Raw genomic sequence first — 22,767 nt, forward strand, 5'->3', positions numbered from 1 at the left:
TCGGTGGGTTGAGCCTCTGCCTTCGGCTCAGGTCATGGTCTCAGGGTCCTGGGATCGAGCCCCGCATCGGGCTCTCTGCTCCGCGGGAAGCCTGCTTCCCCCTCTCTCTCTGCCTGCCTCTCTGCCTACTTGTGATCTCTCTCTGTCAAATAAATAAAATCTTTAAAAACAAAAAAAACCTCTCGGTGGCTGGGGGCCGGGTGGCTCAGTCGGTGAGGCGTCTGCCTTCGGCTCGGGTTGTGATCTCAGGGTCCTGGGATGGAGCTCTGCGTCGGGCTGTCTGCTCTGTGGGGAGTCTGCTTCTCTGTCCCCCTACTCTTGTGCTCTCGCTTGCTCTTGTTTCTTTTTCTCCCTCCCTCTCAAATAAATAAATCTTAAAGAAAAGAACCCTCTCTGGGACGTTTTGTCAGGGGAGGCAGGGAAGAAGTCCCAGAATAATGTTCGTGCCCACAAGTGCCCCGAATGCCAGACATGTGCCTGGGGCTCCTGCACAGCTCCGTGTCCCCCTAGAGCCCCCTGAGGGAAATCTTGTCAGCCTTGGTGACAGGGAGGTTCAGTAACTTGCTGGAGGTCACACAGGGGCCACTGGGAGTGGAGCCCAGTTCTGTGGAACTCCAGACCTGGGAAGACACAGGTGGGAATTACCAAGAGTGCTGACAGCCGCGGGCGACCCAAGCATGGCGTGGGCGGGCTGGGGACGACAGGCGGCCTGACCGGCCCAGCGGGGAACTAGCGTGATGAAGACACATCTAGGGGAGGGGACAGGCAGGGGAGGTCACAATTGATGTGCCCCACCCCTTCATTATGTGGACAAAATAACTATTAAATGGATTAAAGAATCTAAATCGGGCGCCTGGATGGTTCAGCCAGTGAAGCCTCTGACTCTTGATCTCAGCTCAGATCTTGATCTCAGGGTCGAGTTCAAGCCCCACATTGGGCTCCATGCTGGGTGTGGAACCCACTTTAAAACTAGGGGAGTAGTATCTGATTTCTGGAGGACAAGGGCTTTCCCACAGAGGAAATTAAATATATAGTTTGATTTCCTCAAAATAGTAAAATACTACAAATTTAAAACCCCACTTAAAGGGGGGAAGTTGCGACATCACCGATGGCGAATATATACCTTAAGAACGTGTCCATACCAGTCAGAGGCACACTTAAGGCCTCTGTATGGACACGGATGAAAGGTGTTGTTCAGCAAACGCCTGGCACGCAGGCGGGGTGCGGACGGAGCAAGGGGAACGGACTTAAAACCTGCAACCCACCAAGTCTGCCTCTGGGACCCTGTCCTCAAGAACAGATCCTAAGTCAGGGGCAGACGTATGACGCAGGCCGTCCTGTGACCCCAGCGCCTAGGAGTGGCCTGACGAGTTCGGGCGCTGCCTCACAGGGCAGGTGTCCTGGGGAAACAGGCCACGGCGTGGCTACGTCCACGCTGTTGGCCGTGCGTAGGGACGTGGCTAGGCCAAAGACCGTGCAGAGGGGGTGAGAGAGATTGAGACCCGTTTAACTGCCGGTGGGTTCACTACACAGCCGGTGGTTTCACTACACGGCTGGTCGCAGTGGTTGCCTGTGGTCTAGACCTTTTTGTATCTTTTGAATTTCAAGCCATGTAAATGTATTATTTCAAAAGAAATAAAATTCACATTTTAGAATCAGTCCTAACATTGACTCCTTACGCCATCAACACTAGTGAGTCAAATGTCACAAAGCAAACACCAAAGACCTCTGAGAAATCCCACTTACACAAAGCATTTTACAATATAGGAAAATGCTTATAGTAAGTTTGAAGTTGGCCCCTTTATTTGGCGGCCTCGTGGGGGGCGGGGAGAGCAGGACGCCCCTGCCCTGTGAAGCCCAGCCACGCCCTGCCCTGGTTTCTCCCTGCAGTTCCAGTGGTCCACCTGGAATTCTAGAAGCAGAAATTCATTTTACAAGTCACTGAAGACAGAAATCTCTGTCTTGACTGGGGTGGTTACATGTGTGTAGACATTTGTCAGAACTCCTCATGACACAGGTGAGGTCTGTGATTCTCAGGGCACCCAGCTGGCTCGGTGGGGACAGCATATGGTTCTTAATCTTAGGGTCTTGAGTTCAAGCCCCACGCTGGATGTAAAGCCTATTATAAAAAGTCTTAAAAAGGCCTCTTCCCATCGTTTATTCTATATATTCCATCTATATATATCCCAAAATATATGAAATGTGCCTGTCATAGGTCGATCATGCCTCCATTTAAAAATGCAGCCGGTGGGACACCTGGGTGGCTCAGTGGGTTGAGCAGCTGCCTTCGGCTCAGGTCATGATCCCAGCGTCCTGGGATCGAGTCCCACATCGGGCTCCTTGCTCCGCAGGGAGCCTGCTTCTCCCTCTGACTCTGCCTTCCACTCTGTCTGCCTGTGCTCGCTCTCGCTCGCTCTCTCTCTCTCTGACAAAAATAAAAAATAAAAATGCAGCCGGACTGAACCACAGGGGAGCCGCGGCAGCAGCCTCTCGCTTCTGGAACAGGGGCAGACCCTGCACAGCTTGCCCTGACCGCGCCCAGGAAGCATCCTTGTTCTGAACAGGACGGGCCGTCATTTAGGAAATTGCTCTCAGCCCAGTAGTTGAAGCTGGTGAAACAGAAGGGAAATCAGAGTAATTCGCATCGAGGTGGTGCAGTCTGAAGTCCGAGCGCGGCCCTCACTCCCCTGCCCTCACGGCCACCTCCCCCAGGCCACCCCAATAGCTTGGGCCATCCCGTGATGGCCATTCCCTGCCTGAGATCACGGTCGACCGCTCTGTGGGGGAGTGGCCTTGCCTTCCCTGTCCCCCTGCGGGGGACCGCGATTCTGGCCCCCGAGCTCTAGCAGGCTGGGGTTCCTGGGCTGCCAGGTGGGCGCGGGGATGGCAGTCCTGGGTGCGGTCAGGTTTTCCATAGGAAGACTGGAGTTGGTGAACCCAAGGTGCAAACCAAGGTGCCTCACTCCGGAGAAAGGCGGCCTCGTCGTGGGCAGAGACCGGTCGCCTCTGAGAAGCCACCAAGGCCACCTGCCAATGACTGAGAGCTGAGTCGCCGGCTACCCTTTCTGGGGCCGCAGGGCCCCAGGTTCTGATAAGCCCAATGCTAGGTACTTCCTGCCCAGCCTCCTGCCCTCCCTCTGGCCAGCAGTGGCCACCAGATAACCCTGGCGTTCCACTTATCACCCTGCACCATTTCCCTAGGTCCTCTGCGCTCACAGACGCCTGCAGTGCCCTGAGCCAGGCGGCCCCCCGGGAGTCTCCGCGGGAGCTGTGGCAGGAATCGGGCCCCACTCTGCAGCCATCGGGCAGTGACGCCGGCCAGGCCTTGGTTTCTGTGTCCCTCGGTGCAGCTCCAAGCAGAGTGAACGCCACTACCCTCCCGGACCCCGTCCCACTCGCCCACAGTGAGGAGGACATCAGGGGCCAGTGCCCCGGGAACCCCTCCTCCTGCCCTCTCAGCCCTCCAAGGCCTAGAGGCCCCAAAGTCACCCAGCCAATGACGGAGCAGTCCCCACAGCTTCTGCTTCCCGGCCACCCTCCAACCAAACCACCCCATTTGGGCCCCTGAACTTTCCCTGAACATGTGCTCAGGCTGGGTCCCCAGGCGGCAGTGCCCAGAACAATCCCGCCCAGGTCCTGCCTCCTGTTTGCCTGACAACGGGTTCTGTGGGGCGCCCTTCCACAGCCTCCCAGGGAGGCCCAAGGCCGGGCACCTCCCCCAACTCTGCATCACCCCAGTCCCAGCCCGGGGCCCTCAAAGGAGCAGCTGTAGGTGTAGAGTGGAGGGGAAGAGGGGCCCAGGAGGGTTAACCCACTGAGGACAGAGCTGGGCCTGGGGAGACAGGACAGGAAGTCTGCAGGCCCAGGCAGAGACTGCTGGTGGCTCCAGGCACCAAGGTCCCCCACAGGCCCACGGCCCAGGAGCCACCCATTACTCTGAGCCACTCTGTCTCCATCTCCATCCACCCCAAAGGCAACAAGCCCTCCCCCCAACAGCATTGCTGATCTGAAGACCCGGAACTGCCTAGATGAGCCGGGGGTCCTGATGCCCCAAGTTGTGAGCTGGGAGAGAGGTTAGCATCCATTTGCCCCCAGTGTCAGTGTTCAGAGAAGCTCCTTAACTGACCCACAGGACACACAGCAGGGGGAGGAGCCCTGGGCCTCCTACTCCTCCATTCTCCCTTCCTCCCCACCACTGGGCCGACCTTCAGGCTGCGGCTCCCGGCAGGACATGGCGGCCCTCCAGCCTGGGCTGGCACAGGTTGAATTTCATGGCCTGTGGAATTCCCCGGGCAGAGCCGCCTGGCCGCCCTCCCTGGGCTCCAGGCTCCTCGGGGCACAGAGCATGCTCCTGAGGAGCAGTGGCACATCTGTTAACAGGTCATCCGCAGAACCTTCTGGCAGAAGGCAACTCCAGGGGCTAAGAGCCCTTGGCCACCAGGAGCTACAACTGCCCCGTCAGCCATAAGCACTGCCGAACACCCACCAGGGGCTGAGCCGGGGGACACAGGGGAGCCCATACCCAGGGCTGGAGGGCGGTCCGGCCTGGAGAAGGAACATCCAACCCACCTGAAGACGGGCGGGAGCCAGGGGCCAGGGGCTCCACAGTGGAGGTGAGAGAAGCAGGGGCCCCAGGACTAGATGACTGCTACGTGCCAGGGAAGAGCAGAAGGGACAGGGACAAGTCCAGTCGCTGTTACAAGGATACCCAAGGCCCGGCAGGGGGCCAGTGTGGGAGGGGGGAGAAGCCTTCTGCCCTTCTCTCCCCCCAAGGCGAGTTTAAAAGGCTGAACGTGCCTAACGCAGAGGAACTCCTAGGATTTCACAAGACCTGCTCTCAGCTTCCGCACAAGCTGTCCCCACCTGTCCCCACCACGTGCCACTGTCCAACTCCTTTGCTCAGCTGTTGTTGCTCCCTCTAGGACACCTAGTCCTAGAAGCTCTAGATCAAGACAGGCCACTGGTCCTCACCGCCCTTGGTGGCTAGCCAGCGAGTGGAGGGTTGGGCCTGGCTCTAGAGAGTCACATGACCTCTGAATCCTTGCAAAAAGTTGGGGAGCGGAGTGCAGTGGGGAGGTGAGCTCAGCCAGCCCCAGGAAACCTGCAGCTGGGGGCCCACCTGCCCGGCCCGGCCCAGCCCACAACGCACACAACATACGAAGCAGAGATTCTCCCGTACAGAGACCAATATATGTAAAGTGCTGGGTACATCGCTCCGAAAAATAGATTTTCCAAAAATCCAGCGCCCAGGGGGTGTCTCCCCCCAACCCCCGGCAAGGTCTACCCCTTGCCCGTGAGGTCCAGCGGCTGCAGGAAGGGCGGCAGGGGCAGCTCGTCCAAGGCCTCGGGGAAGCGTCCGGGCGAGATGGCGGTGACCAGCACCTGCATGGCGCGCACGAAGAGCGAGGGCGGCGCCAGGCCCGCCAGCCACTGGAACTTGTCCTCGCCCAGCAGCCGCTGCCAGCGCGGCCGGTCGCCCAGCAGCTCCCGGCGGGCGGGCGCGGCGGCGCCGGCGGGTGCATACAGCGCCAGCAGGTCGAGCAGCAGCAGGCGGCGCTGGCGCGCCTCCCCGGGCGCGGTGGGCACCCCGGAGGCGGCGGCGGCGGCGGCGGCAGCATTGGTGGCCCCGGCGTCGCCGCCCAGCTGGCGCAGCAGCAGCTCCAGCGGCGTCAGGCCGCCGCCGTCCCGCAGGCCGGGCGACGCGCCGTGGCCGAGCAGCAGGAAGAGACACTCGGGGCGCGCCAGCTCGCAGGCCACGTGCAGCGCCGTGCCGCCGCCCTCCACGCGGCCGCAGCCCCGCCGGTCCAGCAGGCGCGCGCGCTCCTCGGGCGGGAAGTCGCGCACGGCGCGCAGGATGCGGCGCAGGATGCCCACGCGGTTGTAGCGCACGGCCAGCGCCACGTGCGGCCCGGGCGCGGCGCAGCAGCGGAAGCCGGCGCTGGGCGGCGCGAGCGCGCGGCGCGGGAACGTGGCCAGCAGGTAGTGCGCGTACGCCTGGTGGTCGTGCACGAGCGCGTAGAGCAGCGCCTCGGAGGGCGAGTAGGCGGCGGCGCGGCCGCGCTCGTCCCAGTGGAAGGCCTCGCTGGCCCGCATGTCCTCGAGCAGCCACACCGGCAGCAGGTCGCGGACGGCCTGGTAGAAGGCGAACGACGACTTGCGACACTGCTTCTGCGCCCGGGAGCGCGCCGCGCCTGCGCCCTCCGGCCCACCGTCCGCACCGCCGCCGGGCCGTGCGTCCCAAGGCATGCTGGTGGCGGCCTCACGGCATGGGCCCGGCGACTGACCACCTGCGGGGAGGACACGGCGGTAAGACTCCCACACCCCCACCCGCCCCGGAAGCTCCAGCTACTCTTCACAGCTCCCCTCTCTCCTGGACCCATAATCACCTCCCTACGTCCTTGATCAAGCTACACCTGATCTCCCAGTCTTTTTGTGTCTCGTTCTCTGGCACTTCTGCTAGAGATGCCCTTCCCTGCCCCCTACCCTCACAACCCCACCCATAGTCAAGGACACCCTAAAAACCCACCAATACCCCTCCTCCAGCCCAGGGACCCCCTGACCTGGTTGACCAGGTACATCCAACCCCAAACAGAAAAGACCAGGTAGGGGGGTAAATATTGTAATCCACAACTCCACCTGGACCAAGCCCCACCTAACCATCACCCTATCCCTCTGAACTCTGACCACAGATAGGGGCTCCTAGACCCTCCCCCCATGGGGCCAGGCAGGGTCAGAGCTCTAGACCCAGACCTACCTGGTTCCTGGGGATCACAGGACGTGAGTGTATCACTTTCCTTCTCTGAGCCTCAACTTCCTCATCTGTAAGAAAAGGGTGGGAGGAATAAACACTGAGCCCCAGCAGGACGAGGTGGGGTGGAGCCTTCCAGCCCAACCTGGTGTTTGCTGGATATCAGCAGCCCTAGCTGCTGGGAGGAGGAGGGAGGACAGCCTAGAGCCTGAGCACAACTCTTCACAGCAGATCGCCTCCAGATCTGCTACTTCTCTTGAGCCTCCCAACTACTAGATGAACCAGGTACTGTCATCCCATTTTCCAGCAAGGGGCAAGCTTGTCCAAGGTCAGGCAGCAATCATGGTACAGCCAGGCCTAGAACACAGATTCTGTCCCTCCCGATTTGGGCTCGTTCCAGAAGTGGGGGGACGCCCAACCCACAGGGTGCCCAGCTTGATCCCTGCCTGGCCTTGCCCTCTGAGCCCCCAGCCCCAACCTTGAGCCCTAGCCTCTGACCCTGGTCCAAGCTCCCCACTGCCTTCCCTCAAGGATAAGTCCTTGGTTGCAAGGGGGCTGGGTCTGCGGACAGGCCGCGTCCACACACACTGGGTAACTAAGTTACAGAGACGGGCGCGGTCGGGGTGGGCTGCAGCCAGAGTGCTCTTCCGGGGGGCCCCATGACCGGAGCAACGCCCCAAGCCCGGCACTCTGCGCCCCAGGTGTATGTACCCCGTGTGGATACCCGTGGGGCGCCAGGCGGGTTACGTAAAGTTGGACAGCCCCACGTCACCGGGCAGCGAGTCACCGCCGCGGCTCCGTGAATGGGGGGTTGGGCCACCGAGGGCTGGGCAGTGCGCCCGGGGCAGCCCGCCAGCTCCTCCCCGTCCCCTCCCGGCGGCCGCGGGTCGCGGGGGGCGAGGCCAGGGTGTTTGCCGACCGGCGGCCAGCGCAGTGAGGGCTGCACCTGCGTGTGCATGTGCCCAGCGAACACGAGGGGGCGGCGGCCGGGGGAGAGCGCCCGGGGCGGGGGCTGCGCGCCGAGCGGGCCGGGGGAAGCGGGGACTCACCGTGGGGGGGCGGCGGGGTCGGGGGCCTGACGTCCCGGTCCCGGCGGAGGGCCGGAGCGCGCACCGATCCCCCGCGGGTAGGCGCGCAGGCGAAGGTCCCAGGACGGGCGGGCCGCTGCCGCCCGCGCCCGCCGCAGCCGCGGTCTGAGCCACCGCGGCCGGATAGCTGGGCGGCGGCGCCGGCGGCGGGCGGGCGAGCGGGCGGCGGGCGGCGCAGTGCGGCCCCGGCCCGGCAGGACCGCGGGACCGTCCGCCGCCGCCATTGGCCCGCTCTGCTGGGCCCCGTCGCCGCTCATTGGTCGCTACGCTGCACCATTGTTGCGTCACCAGCTGGTGGGCGGGGCGCCCGGCAGGACCCGCGGAAAAGTTGGGAGAAACTTGAGGGCGCGCGGGGGGCGGGGTTGGCTCGGCCGGCACGGGGCGGGGCTCCTGGAAACCCGAGCGGCCGGCGAGGACGGGATCCCCGTGGCTCCCCAGCCGGCGGCCGGGGCCCTGCGGGATCGCGGGGCCCCACGCTTAATGCGAGTCTCCGCGGACAGTGCCAGCCTCGTCGTGCCAGGAGTCGTATTCCACCTCCCCTCTGCACTGGCCCTTTATGACCTTGAGGGAGAGCTCCGGGACTGTTTTCCCGACTGGCTATGGAGGGGGTCAGGAGGCAGAGCTGTGACGCCTAAGGGCCCCCCACTGCGTTCTACCCGGCCAGGATCCGGTACCGGGAGCCCCTGCTCTAGGCTGACGTTCCCGGGAGCCGGCGGACGGCCGGCCGTGAACGAGCGCGTCCTCTGTGCCACTCTCTGTGCTGAACAATTGATTTCATTCTCACAACCGGGAGCGGGGGCAGTTATGACCCCCAGTTCACAGGCCAGGGGATGGAGGCTCGCGGGGAGGTGGCCTCCAAGTGAGGAGCAGCCCCAAGGGAAACCAGGTGCTCCCCCTGCTTTTCTTCAGACGTTCTTGGGGGGGATCGGACCCCAAACTCTCCACAAAGGGTCCCAAGGTTGGGGGTGCCACACATGCAGGCGCCCAAGGTCATGCTGAGACCCCCACCGAAGCCTGCCCCACCTAGGCGGGGTGTGGTCTCATAGGCCCCGCCCTGAAGCTTTCAGGGGGTCCAGGGTCATCACCAGATTTAAAGGTCATTTAGAGGTCATTGTCCCAGGAATCTGGGATCCACCTACCTCACCTCAGCTCTTCCCTGCTGACCTCTTTGGTCCCCAGTTGCCCTGCATTTTGTCCTAGCTTTCCCATTCTGGCATTTCTGAGTATGATGGGGGGGAGGGGGACACTGTATGGAGAGCCTGGGGTTGACAATTGGCCTTTTGGAGCACCGCCCCCCCCCCAGGCCCTGGGAGACAAACTAGGGAAGTGGTGCCCCAGGTCAACTATCTGGAGCTCAAGGAACCTCCTGGCTTCCTCGTCCTCACTTCTAGGGCTGGAGTTTCCTCTCCATGACTACTGATGGACTGAGGATGCCAGGGCATGGGCGGCGGTTGCCAGTGTGTGCAAAGGGCCTCACCGCCGGTCTCTCTCTACCTCTCCCCGCCGCCTGGCCTCACCCTTCAACTTGCCCTCCTCACGGGGACTTCTAAAGGCATCTTGCTAGAACTCATGTTGGATCCCACTTCTCCACCACTTAGAAGCTTCCTGTCCCTGTGGATTAACCAGAAAGACCAGGTGGGGCAGAGGAAAGGCATTCCTGGCTGAGGCACAGCTGGAGCAAAGGTCTAGGAGCGGCAGAGGGAAGCTTCAGAGGTCAGCTGGGAGAGGCCAGGCCTTGGACACTGGGGCAAGGAGCCCGGGTTTGTCCTGAGGATCTGGAAGTGAAGGCAGAAGGGGTTTGGAAGTCAGTTGGTTAGTGAAATATTTCAGGCATACAAAAATAATCACAATGAATGCCTGGGAGTCATGGTCCAGTTTCAGAAATAACAGGTGGGTAAAACTGAAGGCCCGTGTGACTGTCCTTCCCCCAGCCCAGCTCTGGGTCTTTCCCATGGTGGTGGCTAACATTGTAACTCTGTCCATCATGCCACCAATCAGCCCTCCCTTTCAGTGGCTTGCTCTCTTCTCCCAAGATTGTTTTCAGACTCATCTTCAGGGGTACGTGCCGCTCTGGGCTGGTCTGGGTTGCTGAGGCATCTTCTGCTGGTGGGAGCTGTTACTCTGTGCCTGAGCACATGTGAGGCCCCCAGCACTGCTAGCCTGTGCCTACTTGGGGGCCACACTGGGGCCCAGACCCAGGGAGGAGGTGCCAGGGTAGGTTAGACCTCCTACAGCCCCTTCTTAATGCCAGACTGCTTCAGGAACAGTGTGATCAGGGTGCAAAGGGGCAGCTTCCCTCAGAAAGGGAGGATGGACTTGGGGGGTGAAGGGTGGCTGGGGCAGAAGGGAGTGAGGGGGGCTGCCTTCTTGGTATGGGGTTTGACTTTTGACCCTGTTATGTTCCCTCTGGAACCCAACCCAAGTCCATTCCCCTCTCTCCTGGGAGAGCTTGTCCCACAGGGCACCTGGGTATGCCCAGGCAGGAAGTAGAATCAGGGCCCAGTTCAAGGTGTGTGTAACAGGTAGAGGGAGGAGTGGAGGGAGCTTCCTGGGGGAGGAGGCTGGTGCCAAACATGCTGGGATCTAATCAGCTACTCACCAGCTGTGGGGACTTAGGCTCAGTAACTCCACCTGTCTTCAGTCTCTTATCTGTAAAATGCATCAGGTAGATTTTCAGATCTCAAAAGGAAGAGTAGGATTGGCAAGGCCAGATGCAAAATGGCCAGGACCAGGAAAGAGGATGGGGTACCCCCTGCCCCCACCTCACCTGGGTCCTGAACTTCACCTGGCTGTGCTAGGCCAAAGCCCCCTTGGCCTCCAAGGGTCCGTTCCACAGGTGCTCTCTCCTCCCCTTCCAGCTTCTCTCCTTGGATGGCCAGGCTTGCCTCCCCCCCATGCACTCAGGTTCAAGCTGCCCCACAGAACTTTTCACATCATCCAGTTGGTCTTTTGAGGCTCAGCTTGAGATGCCAACACAGACTAAAGATAGGATAAAACCAAGGGGAGACAAATGATACCCTGGGAATCAGAGTCCAGCATGCAAAGTGAAGGGCTCACAGTCAGAAGAGGTGAGCATCTCCAGTGATCCAGTGAGAAGCACCAACCCAGGAGGGAAATGGGGGAAGGGCATGAACAGGCAACTCCCGCAGTGGACAGTAAACACACGACGGTCTTCAGCTTGGTAAGAAATCAGTAAACATTTGAGAGGGTGAAGAATTAGACCCTCACTCTCAGGCAGACGAGGGGAGGGCACCTCCAGGCACTGACCCCTGCGCTGAGCAGGGGAGATGCTATGCACTTGGGTCCAGCAATTCTGGTGGGGGAGGCATCTCATCCCACAGAAGCACTGGCCACACGCCAACAGGTTCCGTGTCCAACAGTCACTACTGGGGTTCTTATCCTCTTGCTTACTCCTTTAGAATTTTAAGAAAGAAGTTAGACTTTACTTCATATCTCTATCTACTTCAGAGTTCAACCTTTGAGGAGAACACAGGTGACTACAAGCAACAAGGAGGTAGTGTGCCTGCTGTGTTTAATAGTGACAACCTGGACACCATGTAGGTGACCGGCCAAAGGGGAAGGTCTAACATAATCATAATTCACCCTTCCCAGCTCTGATTTTTGCCAAACAGCAGCTGGTCCCTGCTCCTCTCCTGGGCTTGTAGAGAGGGCTGTGGGCGCCTGAAGCCTAGGGACCAACTCCCTCGTATGGCCGAGACTCCACTCTTGCCCCTCACCCCCAGCAAGTTCCCCTGGCATCCCTGGGTCCCTGTAGGGTCTTTGGATCGGGCCATGCTGCATCTCGGGCTTTCTCATTGAATGAGCTGGTGGATTCTCATTTTGGCGTAGGGCCCCTGGAGGCAGGGCCCATCCCTGGAGAAACCTGACTTGTGCAAGTATTTACCTGGGACAGTGCCGGTCATGCTGGAATAAATGTGACAGTGTCCCCTTCCCTCTCAATGGGTCCTGGTTTAGAAGGTGAGTCATATGGCTGCCTTCTGCCCAACACGCACACCAGTATTACGGGGCCACAGGCAAGAACAGAGAGCCTGAGCTGCCCCTTCGTCGTGGGGAAAGGAAGGACCTCTGCTACAGAGAGCCGTCCTGAGGAGACACCACGCTCTCACAGGACACACTTATGCCTGGCACAGAGCTAGCCTCAACGACTCGGCATTTTTAAATATTCTAACCTAAAAATGGGAAAAGAAAAGGCATACATGGGGCACCTGGGTGGCTCAGTGGGTTCAAGCCTCTGCCTTCGGCTCGGGTCATGATCTCAGGGTCCTGGGATCAAGTCCCGCATCGGGCTCTCTGCTCAGTGGGGAGCCTGCTTCCTCCTCTGTCTCTGCCTGCCTCTCTGCCTACTTGTGATCTCTGTCTGTCAAATAAATAAATAAAATCTTAAAAAAAAAAAAAGGCATACATGTTGTTTGAAAAATGCTGGGAGCCACACATGGATCTATCGCCAGCAGAGCCTCCTGGGGAGAGAATCAGCAAAAAGGAGAAAGGGACCCTTTCTCTTTTTATTCTCTGTACCTTCTTGGTGGTTTGAATCTTTCACAATCTTTCACAAGAGTATGTACAAGGGTACATACCTAGATATTACTTTTGTAGTTAAGGTAATTTTTTTTTTTAAGTAAATTCTACCCCCAACATGGGGCTTGAACTCATGACCTTGAGGTCAAGAGTTAGATGCTTGATTGACTGAGCCACAGGGCACCCCAAGATCAGTGTTTTAAGAGGTAGTTCCCATTGGCAAAATGTGATCTTGTGGCCATCACTTCACTGACTTGCCCATAAAGTAAGTTGGACTGTCAGCCCGCTTTACAGGTAGGGAAGCTGAGGCTCAGGGTACAGGGCTTTGCCCACAGAGGTCGAGCTAATAAGCTTCATCTGGACCCAAGAAGGGAAGGCTTTGGTTTCGTGAGTTCCAAGGCGCCTTGGGGTTTCAGACTTCTTTGCGAGAGCTGATGAGAGCTGCGGCCCGTCCTCCTAGAAGTCTCTCTCCCTCACAGAAGGGAGGCCTCAGACCCAAGTTGGGGTGTGGGTCAGGGCCCCTCCATCCAGGGCCCGGGGTGTCTGGCAGCCAGCGAGCATTTCTAAGCAGCTTCACTCAGTAACCTTTCCAACGAACAGGCCCTTCGAGGACTAGAGGTGAGTGGGCACGAGAGACTTCCAGGAGGAGGTTACCTGAGATGAGGGGGAGTCACACGCAGCCCTTGTGTCATCCGTCAGGTCCCTTGGGCTCTGTGTCCACACACTGACCCCACGAGTCTGCACTGCTCCATCCCACCTCCCGGACCCAGTCTGCCCCCCAACTCCTGTGGAGCCATTTTCAGCCCCAGCCTCCTCCAGCCCAAGAGGGATCCTGTCAAAGCCACAACAGGTGGGGCCCTCTTCTGCTCAGAGCCTCTCTGCTTGACGATGCTGCCCATCTCAGACTAAGACCCCTGCTCTGCCTCAAGGCCAGACCGTCTCATGTTCCACCCGGAGCCTTGGCCAGGCCTGCTCAGGTCGCCAGGCCCTTGCTTGTGCTATTCCCTCGGGGCTGGACGGCCAGTCCCCAGAAGTCTGCATGGCTTCATTTTAGGTGTCACCTGACTAAAGGAGCTCCCCCAGCCTCCCTGGGTCCCTACCGTACTGTCCTGCACCTCTGGGGGGTTCTTCTCTGTCAGACCATAGGGAGGGGGGCCGGCCTGCCCCTGCGGGAGGATAGTGGGTGCCACATAAATGCTGATGACTTAGTGGAGAAGGAGTGAGGTGGGTGCATGGGGTCAGGGCACCCCGGGGGTGGGGGGAGCAGGCAGGGGCGGGAGCCTAGCAGGCCTGGCTGGTTGTGGGGAGTGTGGGCAGGTCCTCATGCCTGAGGTGCCCCAGAGGGTAGGGAGCAGGAAGTACAGGGTTCATCCAGGCCCCAGAGCCCTTGCACTAGGAAGCCCCAAGCACAAGGCCAAGACTTCAGCAGAGGCCCAGCACCAGAGCAGAGCAGGGGACACAGAGCTGGCTGCTCAGGTGGAGGCCAGGTGCAGCTGCCTTGGGGATAGAGGTGGCAGGAGGGGAGCTGGCCAGCAAGGACAGCAGGGGGCACGGCCAGAAGGCTGAGCTTGCTTCCTCCCCCAGCACCCCCACCGAGGGCACAGTACAGCCCCCTGGCTCCATGACCTTGAGAGTGTCGGTTTCCCCTAAGGGCCAAGAGGTACCTGACTAAGCCCTCCGTGGGGCAGCAGCTCCTCACTGGGCTGAACCAGGGCCATGAGGACAAGCACGTCCCCCGTTGTCTGAGCCTTCCGCCTTACTTTCCACTAACCGATCATCTGTAGAGAGCTCTGGCCTGCAGTGAAGTGAGCCAGAGGGGGACGCTGAGGCCGTAGGGCCAGGCCTGGCACAGGTCGCACAGCGACCCTTGTGTGCCTGCTGAGTGTGGGAACACTCCCAAGGCCCCCCAGCCGTGGGCGTCGGGATCCCCGCTTCTGAAGAAACCCTTTCTCTGTAGTGACAGAGGCAAACAAGTTTGGGGAGGCGGCGCCACTCGGCAAGGGGCCAAAGCAGGTGCATGGAGGGGCCCGGACGTTGACTTGGCTTGTGGCACCCATTGGGTGCAGGGCTTGGGAAGTTGGGTCCCTGCCCCGCGACCCTGGGGAGGGGGCCGTCACTAGCCGGAGCCAGTGTGGGTTAGGCGAAGTTGCCCTATGGGCACGAGGGACCAGAGCAGGCAGGGGGGTGGGCCCGCCCTACCAGTGCCCAGAGCGGGCCGACACCGTCCCCTGGCGGCCGCGCGCGTCTTCGCAGCCTGCAGCCGGTCCCGGGCCCAGCGAGCCTGTGGAGCCAGGTCGCCCGGGGGCAAGGACATCTGCGTGCCCTTGCCCGGGCTTGGGTCTCCGCCCCCGACACCTCATCCCGCTCGCCACTCGCTACGTGGCCCCCGCCAGCCTCTGGGTCTCAGGCTCCGCTGTCAAATAGCCACGATCCTGCCCACTTTACCCCTGCGGCCCGGGTTCGCCCGTCCGCCGGGTCGGCCCGCCCCGCCCCGCCCCGTCCGCCCCGCCCCGCCCCTTCCCCCGCAACCTGCAGCAACCTGCAGCAGCCCCTTCCCGGAGGCGGGGCTCGGGCCCGCCGCTGCCCTGACCCGCCAATCGGAAGTCCCGGGGCGTAGGGGGCGGAGCGGGTTGTTCCGCGAGGAGGAGCGAGAAGCCGCGGGCGGGGGGAACCGGGTTTCCTCGGACCCCGCTTGGGCGCCGCGTGGAGAGGGCGGCTCTCCCGGAGCGGAAGAGGCCGAGGGGCGCTTCGATTTCCGGACCTGGGAAGTGAGGCCGAGCGCTGCTCCCAGCCCCCACCGAGAGTCAGCCTCAAGGCCGTCAGCCCGGCTTCTGCACCCTCCTGGCCTGCAGGCCGCAGTGACCCCGGGCACAGCCTCCGCTGCCCAACCTTAGCATTAGCTGTTCCTCCCCCAGGAATATTGCCCACCCAGCCAGTGGCCACACACACACACACACACACACACACCCGCCCGCCCGGGGGCTTCCCTGACCCACAACACCAGCCCCTTCCCTCACTCTCGCCAGGTGCATTTTTATGATCCTCTTGAGAGCCAGCCCGGTGGCCAGAGGATGCACAGCTGGGACGTGGCCGGCCGGGACCCCAGCCATCCCTGTAACCCACTGCTGGGCCACCTCTCGTCTTACTGTGTTCCAAGACTGTCCTTTGCTTCCACTGCAGGGACCCCCCTCCCCCCAGGACACGCCTTAGGGATCCTACTGAGGGTCTAGTGCTATCTGCTTGGGGAGATGAGGGAGCCCCAGGAAGCCTCCCCTTGCCCAGTGGGGAGCTGTGGTCCTTGAGGGTAAGGAAGGCCTTGCCAAGTGTCACTGAAGTCCTGGACTTTTCTTACGTCCACTGTGCAGGGAGAACAGGACAGGTCAGTAAGGCCTGGGAGGGCCTGGGAGGGTGAATTGGGTGAGTTGCCCACCTTCAAGAGGGATGGGCAGGGGTGAGGAGCGGGAACACTGAGTCGCAAAGGACCGCCACGGGTGTATCAGCTGTCTGCTGCTGTGTAACAAACAACCCCACAGCAGAGGCGTGCGACAGCAGTGAGTCCGTATTTCTCACAATTCTCTGCACGGACTAGTGGGTTCTTTTGCTTTCCATGACATTGGCCGAGCTCATGTATACACCTGCGATGAGCCGGCTGCGGCGAAACACCCTAAGTGCTCTCATGGGCGGCTGGCGTGGGCTGTCCACCAGGAGCTCGGCGGGCGGCCAGCTCCGGCTGTCGTCCCAGATCCTTTGGCTCTCTTCTCCGGGGCCTCTGCAGGCCTAACTGGACCTTCCTCGCAGCACGTGCATGGGCTTCACCGAGAACAAGCCCATGTGCCAGAGCTTATCAGACCTCTACCTCCATCACAGTTGCTCGCATCTCACTGGCCCAAACAAGGGACATGGCCGAGCCCAGAGTCAGTGTGGAACGAGACTTTCCCAGCGCCCAGGACTATCAGGAAGCGTGGTCCCTCGGGCGCCCCCGATGTCACAGGTTGCCGCAGCGGGAAAGAACTGAAGACGGAGACGGTGAACTTCGAGGGCTGGAAAAACCAGGGAGGGCTCCCGGAGGAGGAGGGCCTTGACCAAAGAGGGGCAGGTGCTCTGTTCTCCTCCCTGCTCCTGTCCTGTGGCCCACGGAGGATAACCAACCGCTCTGTAAAGATATGAACTGGGAAATTTTCGGATTAAAGGTGGCGTTCTGTGGACAGTGAAAGTAGGGCGATGCGATGTGTCCTGGGACATGGTGATGGGGCAGCTGCTTTAGATGGGGCGGCCGGGGACCACCTCCAAGAAGGGGACACTGAGGCTGAGCTCTGATGGACAGGTGTCAGACCTGAGGAATGCAGAGGGAATTCGAGTCCAGGCAGAGGGAACCATTAGAGCCAAGGCCCTGATTTGGGAGTGAGCTTGGCACACCTGAGGACCGGAGAGAAGGCCTGACGGGCAGGACGGGGTGGGCAAGGGGGCAGGGTGTGCAGGGCCGGATCGTGTCAGGCCTGTAGGCCTTGATCACGCAGCTGGACTTTTCTCCCCAAAGCGATGGAACAATATGACTGAACCCAACAGATAGCTGCTGAGCCCCTACTCGATGCCAGACACTGTCCTGGGCCCTGGGGACTCATCACTGACCAAAACAGAGAAACATCCCTGCCCTCATGGGTTATGATTTGATTTAAGAATTTAAAAAAAAAAAAAAAGAAAGAAAGAAAGAAAGAAAAAAAACAGGGGCGCCAGAGTGGCTCAGTCCGTTCAAGGTCAGACTCTTGCTCTCAGCTCAGGTCTCAATCTCAGGGTTGAGAATTCAAGCCCCGCAGTGGGCTCCATGCTCGCAGTTAAACAGTTAAACAAAATAAAACAAAACAGAAACACTGCTAAAGGGGGACAAAAGTGGGGAAAGAGGGGGACAAAACTGGGGTGTCTGAGTGGGAAAAGAAAAAGATGAGGAAGTAGAACTGTCAGGCCTAGGAACTGGGAGGGGGGTGAGGGAAAATAAAGTAAATTCAAGAAGGAGCTTGGGAGATAATCTTCATGACTTTGGCATTAGACAAAGAGGTCTTAGATATTTTTTTTTCTGTAGGAAAAAAATTTGATAAAATGGACTTTATAAAAATTAAAAACATTTGCACTTCAAAAGATACCTTTGGGGCGCCTGGGTGGCTCAGTGGGTTGAAGCCTCTGCCTTCGGCTCAGGTCGGGATCCCAGAGTCCTGGGATCGAGCCCCGCATCGGGCTCCCTGCTTGGCAGGGGGCCAGCTTCCCCCTCTTCCTCCACCTGTTCCACCAATTTGGGCTGTCTCTCCGAAATAAATAAATCTTAAAAAAAAAAAAAAAAAGGAAATGCAAGTTAAAGCAGAATGAGACACCAGTACACACCTACTGGAACGTCTAACCATAGACTGAGCACACCCACTGTTGACAAGGTTGTGGAGGACCAGAACGCTCGCCCAGTGCAGGTGGGAATGTAAATGGTGTGGCTGCTTCGGAAAACAGGCAGTTCCTCTCCTGTACTGTATGACACAGCAACCTTACTGCTCTGTATCTGCCCGAGAGAAATGCAAAGTGAGACCCACGCACAGATCTGCACGCGGACATCGCTGCTGAGAGCAACGGATGGAAGCCCGCGCTCACACAGAATGGATCAAGAAGACGTAGTGCACCCGCACCACGGAAAACTGCCAGCCGCAGAAGGGGATGAAAACACCTGATGCATGCCACGGAGTAAACCTCAAACACATGATAAGGGCAAAAAGCTGAACACGCCGTAGAGCCCACGAATGTGCTGTATACTGCAAATTGTGTTAAGAGGGTGGTGGTGTCACAATAAAAGATTCTTAAAAAGTAAGAAACCAAACACAAATATTACACATTGTGAGGTTCTGACCTTCAAGTGTAGGGAAGGGGTGAAGCCAGTGAGAGGTTGCCTGGGGCTGGAGCGGGGAGCAGGGGCTACACCTGGATTGTGCTGAGGACTGAGGACCGCATACACTTCCTGGAAGGCTCTGACCTGCCCTTAAAGCCAGGGGATGTCATAGTGTATAAGTTATGCATCAATAGGGGCTTCGTTGGGGGGCGCCTGGGTGGCTCAGTGGGTTAAGCTGCTGCCTTCAACTCAGGTCATGATCCCAGGGTCCTGGGATCGAGTCCCGCATCGGGCTCTCTGCTCAGCAGGGAGCCTGCTTCCTCCTCTCTCTGCCTGCCTCTCTGCCTACTTGTGATCTCTGTCTGTCAAATAAATAAGTAAAATCTTAAAAAAAAAAAAAATAGGGGCTTCGTTGGTTAAGTGTCCAGCCCTAGATCTGAGCTCAGGTCTTGATATTAGCATGGTGAGTTCAAGCCCCAGGCTGGGCTCCATGCTGGGTGTGGAGCCTGCTAAAAATAATAATTATTATAATATACGTACACATATTTCTTAAAAAGAGAAAGGATGCAGGCCTAGGCCCAGGGAGTGGCCTGCAGCTCAGCTGAGAGCCAGCCCGCACCCACCCCCCCGCGCTGGGGGCAGCCCCAACCTTCCAGGTCTGCCCAAACCCTTGGGGCCTGGGGATTTTGCAGGGTGCCACCTGCTGTCCCTTAGGTCAGGAGCCCCTGCTGGGTGGGAGGGGTGCCCTCTGAGCTGTTTACAGCAAACCTTCCTTGAGGGAATGAGGCCTGTCTTGAATGATAGATGCTCCAAACCACAATCCCCCCAGTCTGCATTCTCCCAAACTGGGGAAATCTGTTTCCTTCCAATAACAAGCTCAGGGCCCAGGGGAGGCCCCGCCCAGGTGCGCAGGTGAAGCGTGCAATTAGTCCCGAACAATTAGAGACGCTCCTCTGTCAGGGCGGGGCCCAGCCCCTGCTAACACTTAAGGGAGGAAGGATCCCCAGGGAGAAGTCTTGACAGCGAGACAGCACAGCGTTCCAGACTACCAGGCCGTGAGGCAGAAACAGCCTCCCCCACCCCAGCCCTGCAGGGGGACAGGGTATGGCTCTCTTGAGCCTGGAGCCCAAGGGCAGGGGTACCCAGAGGTCCCTGTGCGCTGCCACTCACTGAAGAGTCAGTGCAGAGACCTAGACCCCAAAGAGGACACCCTAGGACTTGAGGTCAGGTCAAAAAAAGCACAGGAGCTGAAGTTCTCACGGTGGGGGCCCCCCGAGTGAGAAAAGGGGCGCTGGCAGGCGGGCACAAGAGTGCGTTGCCCAGGAGAAGAGCAGTGTCTGGGGAGACCCTGGAACACCCCCTCAAAACACACCCCCTCTCCTATCCCTACACCAACCAACTCCCCAGGCGCCAAGACTCAGGTGTCTTGTTAGAAAGGGCACCTGGGAGGCTCAGCCCAGATACACGAATGCTCCCCCAACCACCCTTGGTCATGGTCAAGCTTGGTCATGAAGCTTGACCTTCATCCTCCTGGGGCCCTCAAGGTCCCCCCTACCGGCAGCCCCCGTCACACCGCCAGGGAACGTCAGGTGCACAGGAACAGGCCCCGCGGCTGATTGGACCAGGCATGGATGCCTGACCAGGGGCAGCCCATATGGACTGCCCAGTGACCTGTCAGGAACGGCCTGAGGAGAGCAGAGCCAATCTGATGCCTCCCCGGGACCGAGTCAAAACAGAACCAGACGGACCTGTGGGGTAGGGACGGCTTCTGGCCGTCGTGGGTCCCTTAGGCCGGGGAGGGCGGTCGGGGGGAGGGTCACCAGCAGGGTTGAGGCCAAGGACCCTCGCAGAGGGAGAGGCCGGGAGAGAAGCCTGCGGTAGGCGTCCCCTTGACCCACCTCAGACTTCTCCAACCCAAGCCGTACCCAGGCCCATGCGGCCTTTCGCCATCACCTTGAACTCAACCTTGAATGTCTGTCCGTGAATCACCCGAATGGCTTCAGATGCCCACGGCCCCTCACGGCCACGCGCAGTGAAACTGTGGCTCCAGTATGCGGTAGCGTGAAGTCGCCACATCCTGGTCCGCGCACCCATGTCCGTGGCAGCGCCACACGCACTCGGTGGCAGATGGGAGACCCAGGTGTCCGTCAGCAGGTGACTGGAGTGGGGCGCCTGGTGGCTTGGTCCGTTAAGTGTCCTTCACCTCAGGTCATGATCTCAGGGTCATGAGATCGCCCGACTGGGGCTCCTGCACCGGGTGTGGAGCTTAAAATTAAGGTACTCGGGGCGCCTGGGTGGCTCAGTCGTCACGCATCTGCCTTCACTCAGCTCCTGACCCAGGGTCCTGGGATGGAGCTCCCAGCTCAGCGGGGAGTCTGCGTCTCCCTCTCCCTCTGCCTCCCTCCACTCATGCTCTCCGTGTCTCAAATACCTAAAAAAAATTTTTTTTTAATTAAGATTCTCTCTCTCCCTCTGTCTCTCTCCCAGCTTCTCTCTCTCTCAAATAAATTTAAAAAACTTAAAAATTAGGGGCGCCTGGGTGTCTCAGTGGGTTGGGCTGCTGCCTTCAGCTCGGGTCATGATCTCAGGGTCCTGGGATGGAGCCCCGCATCGGGCTCTCTGCTCCGCAGGGAGCCTGCTTCCCTCTCTCTCTCTCTCTCTCTGCCTGCCTCTCTGCCTACTTGTGATCTCTGTCTGTCAATTAAATAAATAAAATATTTTTTAAAAAAATTAAAAAAAAAAAGAAAAGAAAAGTAAAACATTAAAAAATAAAATTAAAAAAAAACTTAAAAATTAAAAAAAAAAAAAAACAACAGTTGAGGGGCGCTTGGGTCTGCCTTCAGCTCAGGCCATTGATCCCAGAGGTCTTGGCATCCAGCGCTGCCTGGGGCTCCTTGATGGGGGGAAAGCCTGCTTCTCCCTCTCCCTTGCTTGTGGTCTCTGCCTCTCTCTCTCTGTCAAGTAGATAAATAAAATATTTAAAAATAACAAATTAATAAATTAAAAATTAAAAAACCCAGATGAATGATAAACAAAATGCAGTCTAGCTGTACAATGAAGTATCACTCAGTCGTAAACAGATGGAAATGCTGACCCGGGCTGCGGCACAGCTGAATGTGGGGGGCACGATGCTGAGGGACACAGACCAGTCGCAGAAGCACGAATCCCGCATGATTCCACTCAGATGAGATACACAGAGTCGTGAAATTCAGAGGCAGAAAGTAGGTTTCGGGGAGCCAGGGACTGAGGGGAGTGGGGGAGTTCTTCCTGAACTAGGCCCTGGGTCCTGAGCAGCAGGCTGAGGAGCCTGGACGTTTGGGCAGCAGGATGTGGGGAGGGAGGGGACCTGGCCCCGGGAGAAATCTCCCAATGGCTTCCTGGAGGCTCAGAGAGGGTAAGTGACCTGCCCAGGGTCACACAGCTGACAACATGGGGGCCACAAATGGAAACCAGTCACTCTGACCACAGAACTCACGCCTTCCTGCAATGTTGTTTCTCAACGAGGAGTTCGATGGGGGAGAATCGCTACAGGGCAGACATGGATCTGCTTCCAGAGCATCGGGCTGACTCAGACATTTCGGGTTGGAGGCGGGGAAGCAAGTGAAGGCGTAAAAACTCCCTTCTTCATTACCTCAACATCATTGCTTCGTTCCCCTGTTAGAAGGGCAGACTGCCACCCCCACAGGGATTCTTCAGTCAACCGAGGGCTTTCGTGCTGGCAGCAGGTCCCATCTTCTGAGTTCACGGGCCTCCACAATTTAGGAAGCATGGTGGGGAAGTTCGAGAAGGTTATGTTCCATCTGCTGCTTCAGGGAGAAAGGACCAGCCTGCCTTGTGACAAGCTTCAGGGAGACTCACCAAATGAAAGGGTCAGTCCCCTGCAACAGGATCAGGTCAGCAAGGGAGCCCTAGGTGGCTGCCCTCCCAAACCCCACAGGTCGGCCAGAGGAACGCCAGCCTCCTGCTCCAGGGTCCTACTTGTTATCTCTGAGCCACAGCAGTGTGGGGAGGCAGACAAGGCCGAAAGGCAGACTGAAGCCAGAGAGGCCAGGGGCCTGGAGAGCACAGAAAGGTCGAGGAAGGGGGAGGGAGAGGACACTGACAGGGACCCCAGAAGACTGGTTTCCTCCTCCTCTATGCTTCCTAGGACCTGCACCCCTACTTCACATACCCGCTACAAAACAGACAATGTATGTCTGCCTTAAAAAGGTCAAGGACTTAGCGACTTCTTTGGAATTTTCCAGCAGGACAGATAACATCTAAGGAGTGACCCGCTGGGTCATCCTTTCCAAGACCACGGACTCACCAAGTCCCCTGGCTCCAGGGCATAACCGACTTTGGGAGGACACCCAAACACTTGTCTTTCTGCCTGGATGCCTGAAGAGATGTGTGCATGGGACCACGATCCTCGTGAATACCCTGGACCCCAAGCAAAGACCAGACATCCCTCTGCTTTCCACGTCTCCCAGACACTCTGTCTCTACCTGCTCTATGTGCCTTCAATAAATTCTGCTCTCGCCTCTGCTGGCTCGCAT

The 22,767-nt window shown here is 58.9% G+C and overlaps 1 protein-coding gene and 1 long non-coding RNA gene across 3 annotated transcripts; one reads left to right on the plus strand and one right to left on the minus strand.

Annotated features, from left to right (window-relative positions):
* Positions 1-5,171: 5,171 nt before the first annotated feature.
* On the minus strand, positions 5,172-8,031 carry ANKRD9 (ankyrin repeat domain 9). Of its 2 annotated transcripts, none has more exons than XM_045073979.1 (3): positions 7,798-8,031; positions 6,755-6,819; positions 5,172-6,287 (listed from the first exon to the last, which is right to left on the minus strand). In XM_045073979.1, exon 3 carries the CDS (start codon positions 6,244-6,246, stop codon positions 5,281-5,283), a length of 966 nt encoding a protein of 321 aa, XP_044929914.1. In that variant the 5' UTR covers positions 6,247-6,287; positions 6,755-6,819; positions 7,798-8,031; the 3' UTR covers positions 5,172-5,280. The 2 variants fall into 2 exon arrangements, with proteins under 2 accessions (XP_044929914.1, XP_044929915.1); XM_045073980.1 differs by lacking the exon at positions 7,798-8,031 and adding an exon at positions 7,247-7,460.
* LOC123390291 lies at positions 6,870-22,754 on the plus strand. The gene is made up of 2 exons (XR_006604904.1): positions 6,870-7,033; positions 22,480-22,754. It is a non-coding gene; the product is annotated as an uncharacterized LOC123390291 (long non-coding RNA).
* Positions 22,755-22,767: the final 13 nt, after the last annotated feature.

The sequence above is a fragment of the Mustela putorius genome, unplaced genomic scaffold, assembly GCF_011764305.1.
Source record: "Mustela putorius furo isolate JIRA1106 unplaced genomic scaffold, ASM1176430v1.1 tig00000129_pilon_pilon_pilon, whole genome shotgun sequence".
NCBI lineage: Eukaryota > Metazoa > Chordata > Mammalia > Carnivora > Mustelidae > Mustela > Mustela putorius.

Coding starts and splice junctions, on each gene's coding strand:
- ANKRD9 (XM_045073979.1), bottom strand. CDS start 6,246: ATGCCTTGGGACGCACGGCCCGGCGGCGGTGCGGACGGTGGGCCGGAG.